The sequence below is a fragment of the Eschrichtius robustus genome, chromosome 8, assembly GCF_028021215.1.
Source record: "Eschrichtius robustus isolate mEscRob2 chromosome 8, mEscRob2.pri, whole genome shotgun sequence".
In the NCBI taxonomy this organism is placed as follows: Eukaryota; Metazoa; Chordata; class Mammalia; order Artiodactyla; family Eschrichtiidae; genus Eschrichtius; species Eschrichtius robustus.
This window is the reverse complement of record NC_090831.1, coordinates 128001013-128017086: the sequence shown is the minus strand read 5'-3', so window position 1 is coordinate 128017086 and position 16074 is coordinate 128001013. Positions and strand designations below refer to the sequence as shown.

The following is a 16074-nucleotide window of genomic DNA, read 5'->3' as shown; positions in this document are numbered from 1 at the left end:
CTGTATTGTGACAGCTGTCATATCAGCATGCATTAAGAAAAAAAAAAGTATCAAAATTGGTGAATTTTTGTGTAGCCATTTTAATACTGAAGATGGAACACAAAAAGCAACATTTTTGGCATATTATGCTTTATTATTTCAAGAAAGGTAAAAACGCAACTGAAATGCAAAAAATGATTTGTGCAGTTGTGCAGTGTGTGGAGAAGGTGCTGTGACTGATCGAACGTGTCAAAAGTGGTTTGCAAAGTTTCGTGCTGGAGATTTCTCCGTTGACCATGCTCCAGGGTCGGGTAGCCCAGTTGAAGTTGACAGCGATCAAATCAAGGCATTAATTGAGAACAATCAATGTTATACCAAGTGGGAGATAGCCGACATACTCAAAATATCCAATTGAGTGTTGAAAATCATTTGCACCAGCTTGGTTACATTCATCACTTTGATGTTTGGGTTTCACATAAGTTAAGCAAAAAAACCTTCTTGACCGTATTTCTGCATGCAATTCTCTACTTAACTGCAATGAAAATGTTCCGTTTTAAAACAAATTGTGATGGGCGATGAATAGTGGATACTGTACAATAATGTGGAATGGAAGAAATCGTGGGGCAAGCGAAATGAACCACCACCAACCACGCCAAAGGCCGGTCTTCATCCAAAGAAGGTGATGTTGTATATATGGTGGGATTGGAATGGAGTCCTCCATTATGAGTTCCTTCCGGAAAACCAAACAATTAATTCCAACAAGTACTGCTCCCAATTAGACCAAGTGAAAGCAGCACTCGACGAAAAGCATCCGGAATCAGTCAACAGAAAACACATAATCTTCCATCAGGGTAACACAAGACCGCATGTTTCTTTGATGACCAGGCAAAAACGGTTACAGCTTGGCTGGGAAGTTCTAATTCATCTCCCGTATTCACCAGACATTGCATCTTCGGATTTCCATTTACAAACTTCTCTTAATGGAAAACATTTCAATTCCCTGGAAGACTGTAAAGGGCACCTGGAACAGTTGTTTGCAGTTCTTGGCAGAAGGTAGTGGAACAAAAGGGTGAATGTATTGTTCAATAAAGTTCTTGATGAACATGAAAAATGTGTCTTTTATTTTTACTTTAAAAACTGAAGGAACTTTTTGGCCAATCCAATAGAAAACAACTATAGAGAACACTGCTTTAAAAAACTTCCCAAAAGTTTTTAGTGCTTACAAAATATTTGATAGAGAATATTTCTTTACTATACCATGAAATACAAAAAGTATCTAATTCTACCAACAGTTAAAATTTACAAGCTGGAAAGACTGAGCAATTAAATTGTGCAAAAATTACAAGAGAATAAAATTACAGACCAACCTCCTTCGTGAATACAGAGACAAAATTCCTTAAGAAAAAAAAAGCACATGGAATCCAGCAAAAAATAAAAGGAAAATTCATCACGACCAAGTGAGGTTTAGCCGGAAGCATAAGGTTGATTTAACATTCAAAAATCAGTTTAACAAATCTTACTTCGAGAAGAATTCCAAATATATGTACATACTCTCCCCTCCTCCAGGGGTGGACCTTAAGTCCCTCCTCTCCCTTGCCTTGAGTGCAGACTAGACTTAGTTACTTGCTTCCAAAGAAGAGAGCAGAGAAAGTGAAAGATAGCAACTTCACAGAATTACTATCTTTAACTGGCAAAGGCCACCTCACCACATAATCAAGGGTGACATTGCCAGGGAGGTCCTGTACCCAGTGGTATGATGGAATGAGGACACCTAACCTCCATGGTATTCTTTCCAAAAATCCATAACCCCAGTATCATCATGAGAAAAACATTAGACGAGCCCAGGTTGGGAGACATTCCACAGGACACCTGGCCAGTACTTCTTTAGACTATCAAGGTTGAGAAACTCAAGGAAAGACCAACAAACTATTACAGACCAGAGGAGACAAGACAACAATATGGTGCCCTGGACTGGATCCCAGAATAGAAAGAGGACATTAATGGAAAAACCTGCAAAATGGAAATTAATTCGGGAATATAGTTAACAGTTTTTAAAGCTAATTTAATTCACATTAATAAAACGGGGGATAAAAGTCACAAGATTATCTCAACAGATGCAGAAGCATTGACAAAATTCAACACTCATTTCTGATTTAAAAAAAAAAAATCTCAGCAAACTAGACATAGAAGAGAACTTCAATTTGACTGAAAAACCTCCAAGTAGCTTATATTACTTACTTGATGAAATATTGACTATTTTACACCTACTATGAAGAACAAGGCAAAAACTAGTGCCCTCAATGTTTCTATCCTACCTAATGCTGGAGATCACAGCAAAAGAAAGAAATAAAAAAACAAGTAGGAAGAATTAAACTGTGTTTATCAACAGGCAACATGGTTATTACGATGTTAGTTTTCCCCCAATATGATCTAAAGATACAATGTAATTTTCATAAAAATCCCAACCGGATTTTTAATAGATATTGACAAGTGAATTACAGAATTTATATGCAAAATTCAAAGGATTTAGAATAGCCAAAACAATCTTGAAAAGGGAACAAAACTGGTGAATTACACTTCCTGATTTCATGCCAGAGTAACCAAGACAGTGTAGTATTGGCAATAGAACAAAAAAGAGATTCCAGAAAGAGACCCAAACTTAAGTGGTCAATTGATTCTCAACATAAGCACTAAGGCAACTCAATGGGAAAGCCTTTACAACAAATAATGGTACAAAAACTAGATAAACAAATGGGAGAACTGAGACTCTCATACGCGACTGGTGGGAGTATAAACGGTACAAACACTTTGGAAAACCATTCAGCTGTTTCTTATAGCATTAAACACATTTCCACCCTGTCTCAGTAATTCCACTCCTAGTTAATGCCAAGGGAAACGAAAAATTACATTCACAAAATGACGTGTAAAATAAGCTTTGAGTTATTCATAATAACAACAAAAAAAACTGGAAACAACCCAAATATCTATTATCAGGAGAAAACAAATAAGGTATATCCATAAAATGGAATGAACTGTTGACTACTGACATACACGACCACTTGGATGAACCTCAAAAACATTACGGTGAGCAAAAGAAGCTAGACACACAGCATTACATCATCACATACTGATTACATAAATGTATGATTACATTTACATGAAGTTCTAGACTAGGAAAGACTAATTTAAGTCAACAGAACTAAGAACACGGCTTGCCTCTGAGAGGAGTCAGGACAGACTAGAAAGAAACAAGGGGGAATTTTCTGGGATGATGAACTGTTTCTCACCAACAGAAGGACAGTAACTTGGATGTATACATGTATCAAAACACTGAACGTATACCTCAGATGTGTGCCTATCACTGAATGTAAATGTTATCACAATTTTAGAAGTATTTCGAATTTAAATAGTGCAAAGATATTTTTAAACTTCTCACTTGTTCCTCTATACAAGCCAAAACCTTTTTAACCATGTTTGAAGACAAAAGCATCACTGACACTGAAGTGGCTGTATAATTAGAAAGGCTTGAGGGTTAGTCTTCGTAATTGGGTCTTTCTAATTTGTTTCGAGTACAGTGATTCCTTTGTATTAACCAAGCAAGAACATTAGTTAAATAAAAGGAGCCACTGAAAATAGACTTTTCAACTGAAATTACTGTTTAGTTCCATAATTCAGATTCTAATGTGTACTTAAACGTAACTCCTAGAAAGAAGTCAACTGAAAAACTGCAATATGCCTTCCACCTCCGTCTTAAGCAACCCAGAGCCATGAACGCTGCAACGCAAGGTAGAGTGCAAAGGTTTGGTTCATCAACACACTGCAGTTAATTTAAGAAAATGGGTCAAAAAACTAGCAAGACACCAAAACACAGGTGTATGCGGCAAAATAAAACTGCTGCTCTTCCCTGAGGACTCTATAACTTACTTATACTTCTAAAAAAGATGGGAGGACAGCCCTCCAAAAGCAAAGCCTACCAAAAGGTACTGAAATAATACCTCCCAGCACCTACAACAGTACCGTGCATACAAGTTCTCAATAACGATCTCTTTGACTGACATTCAGCAATTCCACTACGAGGAAGAAAACAAGCCCAAAACATCTGTTGCCAGGAGAAAAGACCAGCACAACACCTGCCTCCAAGAAGGACTAGTAAGTCCTGAGAGCAAAGAGCAATACAAAGAATTTTCAGTCAGTACAAAAACAAGCAGCATAAACAAGGTAATAAACAAACCAACAATCAAGGACAGAGGATAAGGAAACTGTATGAGTGACTTTTTAAAAATATTTTTAAATACTATATTTAAAATTAAATTATGGAACATACAGCTTAAAAGAAAAAGCAAATAATATACCTCTTAAGAGATGGTATAAACTATGTAATCTGGATGAGAGTTTACTTTCTTCTCTATAAAAAGAGTCACATAGAAAACACAAGCATTAAGATGTTTCAAGTGAGAGTTAGCGGCAACTAGAAATCACAGGAGTTAAACAAATGCATTCTACTTCTTTCCCCTCCAAATCACCAAGGATCAAATTTTAACCACTCTGTATTTCTCTGTTCACAAAAGTTATTTTATTCGTGGCAAAAACATTTTAAAATATTTGACACACAAAGTATAAAATAATCCCACCATCCAGAGGTAATCACTATCACCATGTCTGTCTTTATCCATCCAGACACGTGTTTGAGAGTCACACACACACATTTAGACATGCAAAACTATGGAGGAACCTAAGGGGAGGAAATCTGTTAGCTTGCTCTTTCACTTAACGCATCACGAGCCTCTTTCCATGTCCAACAGAGCAAGGGCATCCTTTGGCAACCTGCAGTTCCCTGACCATCATTTATTCAACCTTTTAGAAAAATCTATTTACATTGGTTCCACTTATTTTCAACGCTGCAAACAAATACCCGGTGCACGTATCCTTGAACACATCTTAGATTAACTCTTGGATAACTTCATCAAAGTGGAATTATTGAGCCAAGGACCTTCAGGCTTTTGATACTGTCACGAACAGTGTAGGGTCTGCAATTTTACTCTTCTTGCAAGTTAATAAGGTAGCCTGCCACTGTTCCATGGAGGCTGTGAGAAGGCACGAGACTCTCAGCCACAGACTAGGACAATTCATTACTTTTAACAATAGCAGTAGCATTTGGGCCCAGCTCCCTAAGCCCCAATTCCCATTGGGCCATCTGACAAAGAGGGCCAGGTGACCCTGCGCAAAGGCAGCTGTATTACAGGAGGGGCACTGAGTTTAGGGAACTGTTATAATGTGCAGAAGGCATGGCTGCCCCCTGCTCCAGGGAAAGATGCGTCTTTCCTAGATGCTGCTACAAAAACATCCTTGAAAAGATTGTCGGGAACAAAGGAGGTGCCTTGCTCCCCCGAACATGCAGAGACATGACAGAATTGTGGAAAATTCTTCTGGCAGTCAATACTTCCAAAATAATCCCAACAGAATAAAAAATACCTGACCAATGGTTTTGATTTTTGCCAATATTAAGACAGGTTAGAATTCTCAACTGTTATAATTTTTATTTTATTGAATATATTTTATATACTTAGTGATCATTTGCTTATGTTATTTTTGGATTACTTTCTCACATTATTTGCCCCTTTCTAAAGGAGTGCTCATCTGTATATACGGAACATACTGAATATGTTAACTCTTCCATACTGAACATATTAACTTTACTACATATATTAATTCTTAGGCTCATGTGTAAATATTTCCTCATATTGTCTAAACTTGTTTATAGTGTTTTGGGGTATTTCTGTATGATCAAATCATTCTTTCCCTTTATGGCTTAAAAAGGCCTAATACCAAGAGTAGTAGAGTAGTGAAACCAAGACAACTTGGTACTCATTTTTACTCATTCTCTATCACGTCCTTAATCATGAAACTCCCAGCTTTAACTGAACATGCTGTCACCTAATAAAACACTATATTCACCAGTCTCCTTTGCTGTGAAGTACAGCCACGTAACTAAGACGTAACTCATGAGATGTTTACACAGTGTTGTTTGAGAACTCTGGGACGTGTCTTCAAAGGGTGGGCATGGTCTCATTCAGTCTTCCTGCAACCCACTGCTTGGATGTGGACCATGGTAAGACCAGCAGCCCTGGAGTTGTACCACGGAAGTCTGGAAGAAGCCTGGGTACGTGATTACCTCGTGAGGCCAATACCAGATCTGAAATGCCTTCTGGAATTTTCTGACATCAGTGAGAAATAAACTTGTACTATTTGGTGAGTTTTCTGTTTTGCAGATAAGCCTAAGGCTAACACACCATTATTAAAACATTAAAACATTTTCTTCTAATACATGTAAAGTTTGGTGTGAATTAATCTGAGATCAGTATTGGCATAAGGTACAAGGAAGGGATCTAACTTTTCCCCCAATGATTAAGCCTTCCTAAGTATGTCTGAGATATTGTTATATTAACTCATACATGTTATGAGTTCATTTACTTGAGGGCTGGGTCTGATCATTCATGCTCCTCCAAAGATAACTCTCTCCCTCAATCTCTCTGTTCAGAAGACACTGAAAATGGAAGGTAAGATTACCATTTTTTAAAATAATAATCCACTTTTGCTTCAATATTTTAATGAATACAGTTCAGGAACCAAAGTCGGAAACATCTAGATCTACAAGTCATACCTTATCAGTTCCAGAAGGCACCCAAGCAATAGCATAACACCTACTAGCATTCTTATTCTTTAACTGCTTTACAATAAAATAGTTTATATCTCCAGAGATCATTTAAAGCTTAAAATCTACAAAACCTTTTCTCACTCTAAAATATGCTACAAACACAATACATTATCAGAGTAAGGAGAAGTATTACCTAAAATGCTGAAAGAATAAATTACTGGGGGGGAAAAAAAAAACAATGGAATTAATTTTCCAACTACAAAATACTACAAACTAATGAAGAGGACATGAACTAACTAATGGGCGCTGGATTCCCAGGTTTCCCTTTCAACTACTCACCCCCAGAATGACCTCCACAGCCACTTCCGTCTGTCCCCCCGCCCCCGCCTTAACAGCTTCTTAGATTTCTCTCTCAGAGATCTTTTGCCAAAACACCCTTTCACAGGTCTGACCTAACCTAGGCTCGTACTGGCTCTGCGCTGGGCACAACGTGGTGCTGAACACGACCCGCATAAATCGGGCCTCCCTGAACCTCGGTTCGGTGGCTCGTCACTCAGAACAGAGCAGTCACCAGTAGGAGAACCATTTCTTACTTAACATCTTTTTTAGCTTTGTCTTGGTTCCTTGGGCTAAATATATTTGCCTACAATTGAAGAATCTGGGAAAAGGGAGCGTTCTACTATTCTACCTTTTCTCTAAGTTTCAAATTATTTCAAATAGCAAGAGAGACAGAGAGAAAGCACAAAAAGAGAAGTTAAATTTAGCTTGTTGGGGAAAAGCAAGGATGTGTCCCAGAAAGTGTCTGTAAGTGTTCATATACTCTGCCGTAGCATTATATTAGGGAAAAGAAAGGCTAAATGTTTTGTACGCTGAGTTTCTAAAGCACTGGTGTAAAACCTAAAGGAAATGACCTAAGCCAGTGAAATACCACTTTTCATGATCTCTTGGGAAAAAGAGGGAAAAAAGTATTAAGGAAAATAAGTGAGAAAAAACATTAATAAGGAAAAAAAAAATTTTAACCCACAAGTTCTAAGACTATAGAATGATTTTGTGGCTCACACGCTTGACCCATGGGACAAGTTCTAAGGTTGGAAAACAGAATCTATAAGCCTCCATCTCAGAGCACACCTCTATTCGTCCAATGACATCTATTTTTCCAGACCTACTTCACAGGCTACCTCTTCCATGAAGCCTCAACACATCCCACCCCGGTTCCCCAATCCATCCTCAAGACACACACCCGACCACAGAGGTCCCCTGTGTGAGCTGCTAAAGCATGTACCTGAGCCTCTCTTCCGGGAGGTTTACGTCTATGTTTACATCACTGGAATTTGCCCGCGTCTTCTCTCCCTTTTACGAGGCTGCAAGTACCTTGAGCACAAGAACCAAGCTTCTCAATCATCCTTGTTTCTTCAATACCTAACACAGCACCTAAATCCAGGGAACTCTGCAGTATTTTTTGAATAATGGTCAAAATTAACTAACGTTAACTAATTTGAAATAATTACAGCACTCCTTTCAAAGCACTAACATATACTGCGCATTTCAAAACATTTCTACCCACACTCCCATAAAACATTTAAAACATTCTAACACTCAAAGGGCAAACAGCTATCTGGAAGCCACAGCTAACCAGAACTCACTGTCCAAACATTCTAGAAAGCTCAGGGTTTTGTTTTTGTGGGTTTTTTTAAACTACACTCATACTTCAAAGAAGAGATGTATCAACTTTTCGCTAATATTAAAAGGATGCTCATTTTAAATCTAGAAGAAAAAAAAAACTCCAGCAAACTTTTGGACTCTTTTTAAAAGATGAACAAATACCTCTTCAGTTTCGGGAGCAACCTGGGAATCAGTAATCTCATCTAATTCCTCTTCAGCAACACAGTCTTCCTGCTCTTTCATCCCTTGTTGCCCACAAGCCTGCAAGTATTCTTCATCCTAACAGCCATTAAAGAGAAAGTAAGTTTTTCTCATACAGCTTTGGGGTTTTTAAGCACTTTTCACCTTCATGACTCACGCTTAGTTATGTTAGCAAATTTTACTATGGCAATTATCAGACTGAGCAGAAAAGCACTAAGCACAAAACCAGAATGGGGCCTCCCCTGGGTTTCATGAGAGCAGGAGAGCAGTACGCCAACCCAGTCGCTACAGGGAGTGACACGGACCCTGCTTCAACCTCCAAGGGCCCTGACAAGTAGCTCCTCTTCAAAGCAACACTAAGGAAATATAATCTTAAAAGAAAGTGTGTATGTGCTTGCACAGAGCAGCTCAGCAGCAGTACGCGGGCTGGAATCATGCCCAACTCGAACCGTTTTTATAGCAACAGAAGACCACAAAAGTATGGGCAATTCAATTCAACTCAGGAGCTGTATTAAAATTACATGTTAGAATTAGTTGCTCCATCAGCCGCTCCCATGAATTAGAAGGATGATTCCAGGTTTGCATGAAATGTAAGGGCATGGCAGCAGGCAGGCATCTCTTGAGGGCATAGAGAAGGAAGCAGGCAAGCTGGCTAGAAACAACAACTGCAAGGAAAGAAGGGCTCCTACAGGTATCACTACAAGTAACATGATCTGATCCCCTCCAGGGGAGCTGAACTCCCCAGTGCCCCTGGCCACCAGCTCAAGTGAACAATAGGCAGGAAGGAAGAGCGGACCAGCTGCGGGACCTGCACAGCCCTACTGCCCAGAATCCAATAGTCTCTCTACAAAGAACAGCAGCTGTACCCAAGGTGACAGACCACCTTAGTCCCCACAACTGTCTCTCAAGACTGTCCAAACACACTGCATTTTACTTCCCAAAAGAAACTGTTACCATCCTACCTAAAAGAGCAACTATCACTACCCATGATTCACGGAGAGCAGAACTGTCGGATACGATGCTAATCAAAATTTTCAGCCAACATACAATGGAGAATAGTCTACACCACTGAACTCTCACTGGGAAACAAAAATCTGCTATCCATTACATAAATTACCAATCTGAAATTGTTTTTACAGAACAATGTTTTATGAAATCTCAATCTATGTTAACTTCAAAGGCACTAAGTAAATCTGGTTGTGCTCAAAAGTATAAATCATCTGACAGTGTTCTAATATTCTGTTGAATAATAAATAATATACATCTCTTCCTAATACAAGAACACAAGTTTTTACATCAAATCCCAATTCACTCTCAAGATTAGGACAGCAAAATTCAAAAAAATTTTTTTGAGTATGAAAGGAAAAGAACACCACAATTTACTACCAACTTTTTATGGGAAAACGCAGTTTCTTCATATGTAAGGCTGTTCCTTCCAACTGTAAAATTCTGCTATTTTATGATTCCACTCCCAGTTATACACAAAATTCCTCCCTGTGACGTTACGTGTGAGCTCAAATAGAACATACTCGTGATGAGTACAGTTAATTCTAGCTTTAGAGTACGAGTTAACAAGTCCTAACTAGGACATGAACCACAGTTAAATAAACCATTTAATAAACTAAAATACCACTGGGACACACAGGACTGCAATCTACTCATATGTTTGTTACTCTAATAATGAATAATTAATTAATCTGTGCACCAGTGACAGCCTAAGAAGACAGTAAGAGGCCCGCACTGCAGAGCTGGAGAAAAGTATTTCACAGCTTAAGTCCATTTTTCTCTTCCCATGCAAAGAAGAGGCAGTGCCAGATTCTACCACTGTGATAACTATAAAGAAACCAATAATCTTCAAAAAACCGGGAAGAAGGGAAGGAACGAGTGTGGCTATAAAGCTGGATATACTGAGGTGAGCCGATACTGCTCACAGCAAGACGTCTAACTTCGCCTTACCTTTAAACTTCACAGCTCTCTGTGAAAATATTTGGACATGTTCAGTTAAGTAAATTTATTTACTTTAAGATTTTTTTTTTAATTCTGAAAAAATTTATTTTAATGTGGAGAAGTACTGTGAGTATATTGAATTTGCATTTTTTTCTTTTCAATACCTGAATCTTAGGCACAAGATGCTGGATAGTTAAGTTGGATTTTATACAACGAGGGGCCTAAATGTAGCCTCAAGTTTGGAAAATAAGAGAGGGAAAGTCCTCACTTACTAAAAATTCTCTTTACAACAAACTGTGCAAGAACACCAAAGTGAGAGATACCTCTTACGTGACCATGTATAAGTGCTATCAAGCACTTTCCACACTGTGATTTGTTCCACTAAAGTCTAAGTTGACAGAAGGCAGGGGCCATGCTTCATGCTTCGTATTTCAGCAATACTTACATCCCCACTGCTTGGACACTGGTAAATATCTGTTGAGCTTTTGAATTTACAAGGGATGTGACTGACTGACCATCTTATTTTAGGGATGAGCAGTAGAAATACTAAAACGCTCTAACCAGGGAATAACGGGGCACATTTTTAAAAGATCTTGGCTTAATCTTTAAGAATCATTTTAAATCACAGTGTCTCACTTTAACATAGTATATGGACACACCAGTAAACCAGAGGGCACCTGTCCACACTACTGAAGGGTTTATTACCAAAACAAACCATTACAGAGTTATCGAAAAAACAAGGACCCATGATGCCTTTTACAGGATTCTGTTTACCAAACCCAGAAACATTTTTTTCATTACTGTATCTACTAAAGAGAAAGCATTCAAAAAGAATAAATCTTAAAAACAACACTGTGATATATAAACGCAACTGTGTTTGGAACTAAATATTCTAAGGCTCCACATAAACAATTAGTGTCTTTCAAAACTACACACACACACACACACACACATTTTTTCTCAAATGAAAAATTACCTACTCTGAATGGAAACATTAAGAGATAAAGGCAGAACTCTAGCCCTAACGCTGCATGCCTCCACCCCATTCCAGCAGCCCCACTCACACTGCACCTCGGGGGAGACTAGCACCCTGAAAACCCTAAGATTCTATTGCACCTATGGAGGTCACGTCCTTCCAACATAAATTTCGTTAAGTGCTTATTTCAAAAACAAATCTTTTTTAATGATAAATCATGAAGACAGATGAGCCATCTTTCACTAATACCTTTTTCTTTCTTGACAGTTCAACCTAAAAAAAAAAAAAAAAAAAAAGCTACCAACCAAAACCACCTTTCTGAAATAAAAATCAGTGCAATCTTTGCTTCCTGATTACAGATAACAAATTGTGTGTGACATTTCCTAAACTAACCTCCAATCTCTTTATTCATGTTTAGACAGTTCTCGGTTACAAAAAAGGATGAATGAACAGGACATCAATCACTCTGGAATATTAGCACCTTAAAGATGTCTTTAGCAGGTCAATAATCTTTTCACCTTAGAAGGACTTTATCAGATCTTGTCTAAAGCCTGGATAAAAGCCCTGCATTAAGTACTTCTAACAATTGACAGTGTATCTCCACCACACAAAGCTGTTTTCTTCCTCAAGGTCATGATTCTGTGCAGCCTTCCAGGATGACAAAGGAGCATTACCTCTGGCCAAACAAGCTGTCAACACAAACTTTGTCATAGCGCAGATAAAGAAACTGGCAGACAGTGATAATAAGGTCTAATTTCCCGCCCTCCCAGGGGAGGGAAACAGATTTCAAATCAGTCTAGAGACCTATACCCAGGCAGCCATGCTATCTTCAGCCATACAAAGGAGAAAGACTCACTGTGAACTCATCTAAAGGCTCATTGATCTCGATGTCTAACACCTCGTCACTGTACAGCTGCTCCTCCTCCGGCTCCCCCACGTACTGGATGTGGTCTTCTGTCAGCTCAGCACCGTGGCCTTCATACTGTCCTTCTTCCGGGTACTCAGGAGCATACAGTTCAGATCCATCAGACTTGTGATAAACGAGTTCATCCTCTCCTTGTTCATACTCGGATTCCTGTTCTCCAGACTGGTCATTAGTGTTGTCAGACAGTTCAAATGATGTGACCATGCCAGATGTGGTATTCAGACTAATTGTGACACCCTGAGAACTAGAGGGGACAAAAATACAAAGAAAGGCAGGCAACTGGAGTGAAGCTCAAAACTAAATCATTGCATAAGTTAACTGCTAGAAAGACCGGTGAAAAGTTACTCCAGTGACTGATCAAGGCACACTGACAACAACAATGACTGAAAGCAAAACTCAACGTGCTACCTACTAAGCCAGCACTACAAACTCCGCCTGCACACCGCAGAGCTCAGTGCGCTATACGTACACAGGGCCAGCACCAGACTCCTATTGCATAAGGTGCCCCCTCTTATCATCAGCTGCAGCTTATTTGACCAGGAGAATCAGACCAACCATGAGAAACAGGTCTACCTGGCAAAAGTCCAGGACTGAAAGCAAATGGACTACGTTTCATTCTAACTTCCAAAATGAAACGGGTGGTATCTATTTTCTAAAACATCCAGGTAAAACTAGGAGTATTACTCTATAAACAGAAAATCACAGATGGAATTTTAAGAACAACTTGTTTTCTTTTTTAAATCTATGACGCAAACTATAAACTCCTATTTAAAAAATCAAAATATTAAAAATCTGCATGAAAATACATTTCAATGTTCAACTAAAGTTTATACTAGCCACAAATTTAAAAAAAACAGTTAGTTTCTGAGTAAAATAAACGAAGGCAGTTTTAAAACTGCAAAAAAAGAAATCATATTCCACCTGTTAAATCACAACAGATAAATGTCAAACAATTAAAAATGCATAATGACACTTAAAATGCAAGGTTTTGTAGCTAGATCTAAGTTTACACTTATTAAGTATCCAATCCTAACAAAAAATTGAACATGCCACATACACTTGAAGACACATGGCTAAAAAAATTCCAAAGGTTTATTTCAAGGGCAACTTAACTAACTCAAAAGATCAAAATATAATAATGATGTCACAGAATGGAATTGGGAAACAAATAACTGACAGAATAGATTAATTTAAAACTTGTTACCCATAAAAATTACTTTATGTTAGAAAAACTATTACAAATCTATAGCTCAACAATGAATGGAATATATTTGTTAACTACATTTATAAGCAAGAAGTGTCTCTATATTTTCACAATAAATGTTTCCTCATAAAACTGAAAAAATTATTCCACCTAACAGAGTATACTAAATGCCTCTTCCTCTTCTTATAATTGCATTACTATGTCAGCAACAGAAAGATATTCTTTATTGCCATGCACTGAATATTTGTGCCCCACCCCCCCCAAATTCATGTGTTGAATCCTAACACCCAACGTGATGGTGTCCGGAGGTGAAGCCTCTGGGAGATGCCTAGGTCATGAGGGTGGAACCTCATGAATGCGATCAGTGCCCTTACAAAAGGGACCCGAGAGAGCTCCCTCCCACCTTCCAACCATGTGAGTACACAGTGAGAGGGCTGGGGGTCCTCACTAGAACCCAACCAGGCCAGCACCTTGACCTTGGACTTCCCGGCTCCCAGAACTGTGAGAAATAAATTTCTGTTCTTTGTAAGCTACCCATTTTATGATATTTTGTTATGGCAACCCAAACAGACTAAAACAACTATATTCAGATAGTCAACTAGAGTCGAAGTACAGTCCAAAGGAATTTTCAAAATGGCAATTCAGTTACTACATATGTATAAATAAAAACTGTCTAAGATGAAAACAAAAGCAGTAACATCAAACTGTGACCAACAGTATTAAGAGTCGGAGGCCACTGCCCCCCGTCCAAATAAAGGAATTCTTTAAAAGAGCAGTGCATATACCTGTACTGAACTTTTATAACCAGCACTCAACAGAGCTCTCAGAGGTCGTTAAATGCAAGACCAACACTGACTTTAAACAGTTGATGTATTTATAGAAAAATATATATGGCTTCCACATCAAAGAGTTATATTAATATCCTGTTTACAATATAATCATATGTTAAAGATACAGTACATTATCATTTATATCCCACTATAATTATAAATTAGTTACTAGAAATTTAGTTACATAAAGAACATTTTTAATGAGCTAATATTGAGTACCTGAAATTTTCTTCGTCTTCGTTATCACTCTGTAGAAGATCATCATTTAGCTCCTCATCTGACAAATCCGATTGATTCTAATTAAAGTAAGAAATCTAATTAATGCATGTCACTTCCACAAAAAAGACTTGTTACAAAAGTGCAAAATTACATTGACTGGATTGTTTCTAACCTTGTTATTAAAACATCTGCCATTCAGAAAGTCTTCTCAGTTTGATATAACCATTTGACAGTCTAGATTCTACATATGGCCTACTGGCTAACTACCCCAGACTAATTTTTATTTATTTATTTTTTAATTAATTTATTTATTTATGGCTGTGTTGGGTCTTCATTGTTGTGCGCAGGCTTTCTCTAGCTGCAGCGAGCAGGGGATATTCTTCGTTGCCGTGCACGGGCTTCCCACCGCAGTGGCTTCTCTTGTTGTGGAGCACGGGCTCTAGGGCGCGTGGGCTTCAGTAGTTGTGGCGCACGGGCTTAGTCGCTCCGTGGCATGTGGGATCTTCCCGGACCAGGGCTCGAACCCGTGTCCCCTGTACTGACAGGCGAATTCCTAATCACTGTGCCACCAGGGAAGCCCCAGACTAATTTTTAGATGCACAGTCAAATAAGTATAGAAGCAGCAAGCATAATGATCATATTTACTATAACTCTTAACGAAAGAAAAAAAAAGGAACGAGTCCTTTGTCAGTACCCTATAAACAAGTAATTTTTTCTTATCATAAAAAAAAAAAATGGTATCCTTAATATTTGACTATATTTAGCACAACAAAAGAAAAAAATAGTGGAATTTTAGAAATAAGCAGATTTTAGATAACTAGAGTGCCCAACTGAAATGGTAATGGACTAAAAGAAAACTCTGGTTTGTCCAGTATGGATGAACACATGAAAATAAACACAACTTAGACCCTCTCTCCTGTTCTTGACAGGCTTGTCTACTCGTCAGATCAGTAAGTAGAAGCAGCCTAGTGATTCTGCCAACTGGTCAAATTTCTACAGTTCCAGGCTTTGTTAGGCTGCATGCGTGCATGCCGGTCTCTTAGATCCCAGGGCACCTCACACTTCCCTACCCTATTAAAATGATTTCTGTGGTGTGTGTGCGTTACTACTCCCCGACAACATGCACACAAGGGAAGAAAGAGGAGGAAAAAAGGACTTGAGTTTCTACTTAAAGATGAACTGGAGTGAAGTGTTTCCTCAGGCAAGAGTGGAATAGCTAGGGAGGACTCTGGTCAGCGTGGTCTGCAGGAAAGCAGGGCAAAAAAGAGTAAGAGAAAGTGGCCAAGAATGCCTGTGAAGTCATTAGGGCCAGGTGGGCTCCCTGATAGAAACCCAGGGCAAACTATGATACATCAGCCTTGCCCAAGGGTAGAACTCCAACTTCATGTCCAAATACTTTACTACATTTAAACATTGTAACATGTAATTGGTATTCCTCACTAAAGCATTTTAAATAATTACAAAGGAAAAAAATGT

General features: G+C 38.5%; 1 protein-coding gene across 6 annotated transcripts in view; it reads right to left on the bottom strand.

The window, feature by feature from the left end:
* Positions 1 to 16074, bottom strand: part of RBM33 (RNA binding motif protein 33) — a 118659-nt gene that overhangs the window by 79942 nt on the left and 22643 nt on the right. For 4 of the 6 annotated variants that reach the window (XM_068549755.1, XM_068549756.1, XM_068549758.1 and 1 more), the window contains exons 4-6: positions 14599 to 14675; positions 12277 to 12589; positions 8459 to 8575 (exon numbers count right to left, since the gene is read on the bottom strand). In XM_068549755.1, the coding sequence (XP_068405856.1) occupies positions 8459 to 8575; positions 12277 to 12589; positions 14599 to 14675 (507 nt within the window). The remainder of the gene's footprint in view (positions 1 to 8458; positions 8576 to 12276; positions 12590 to 14598; positions 14676 to 16074) is intronic. The other 2 variants (XM_068549757.1, XM_068549760.1) reach the window with 1 other exon arrangement.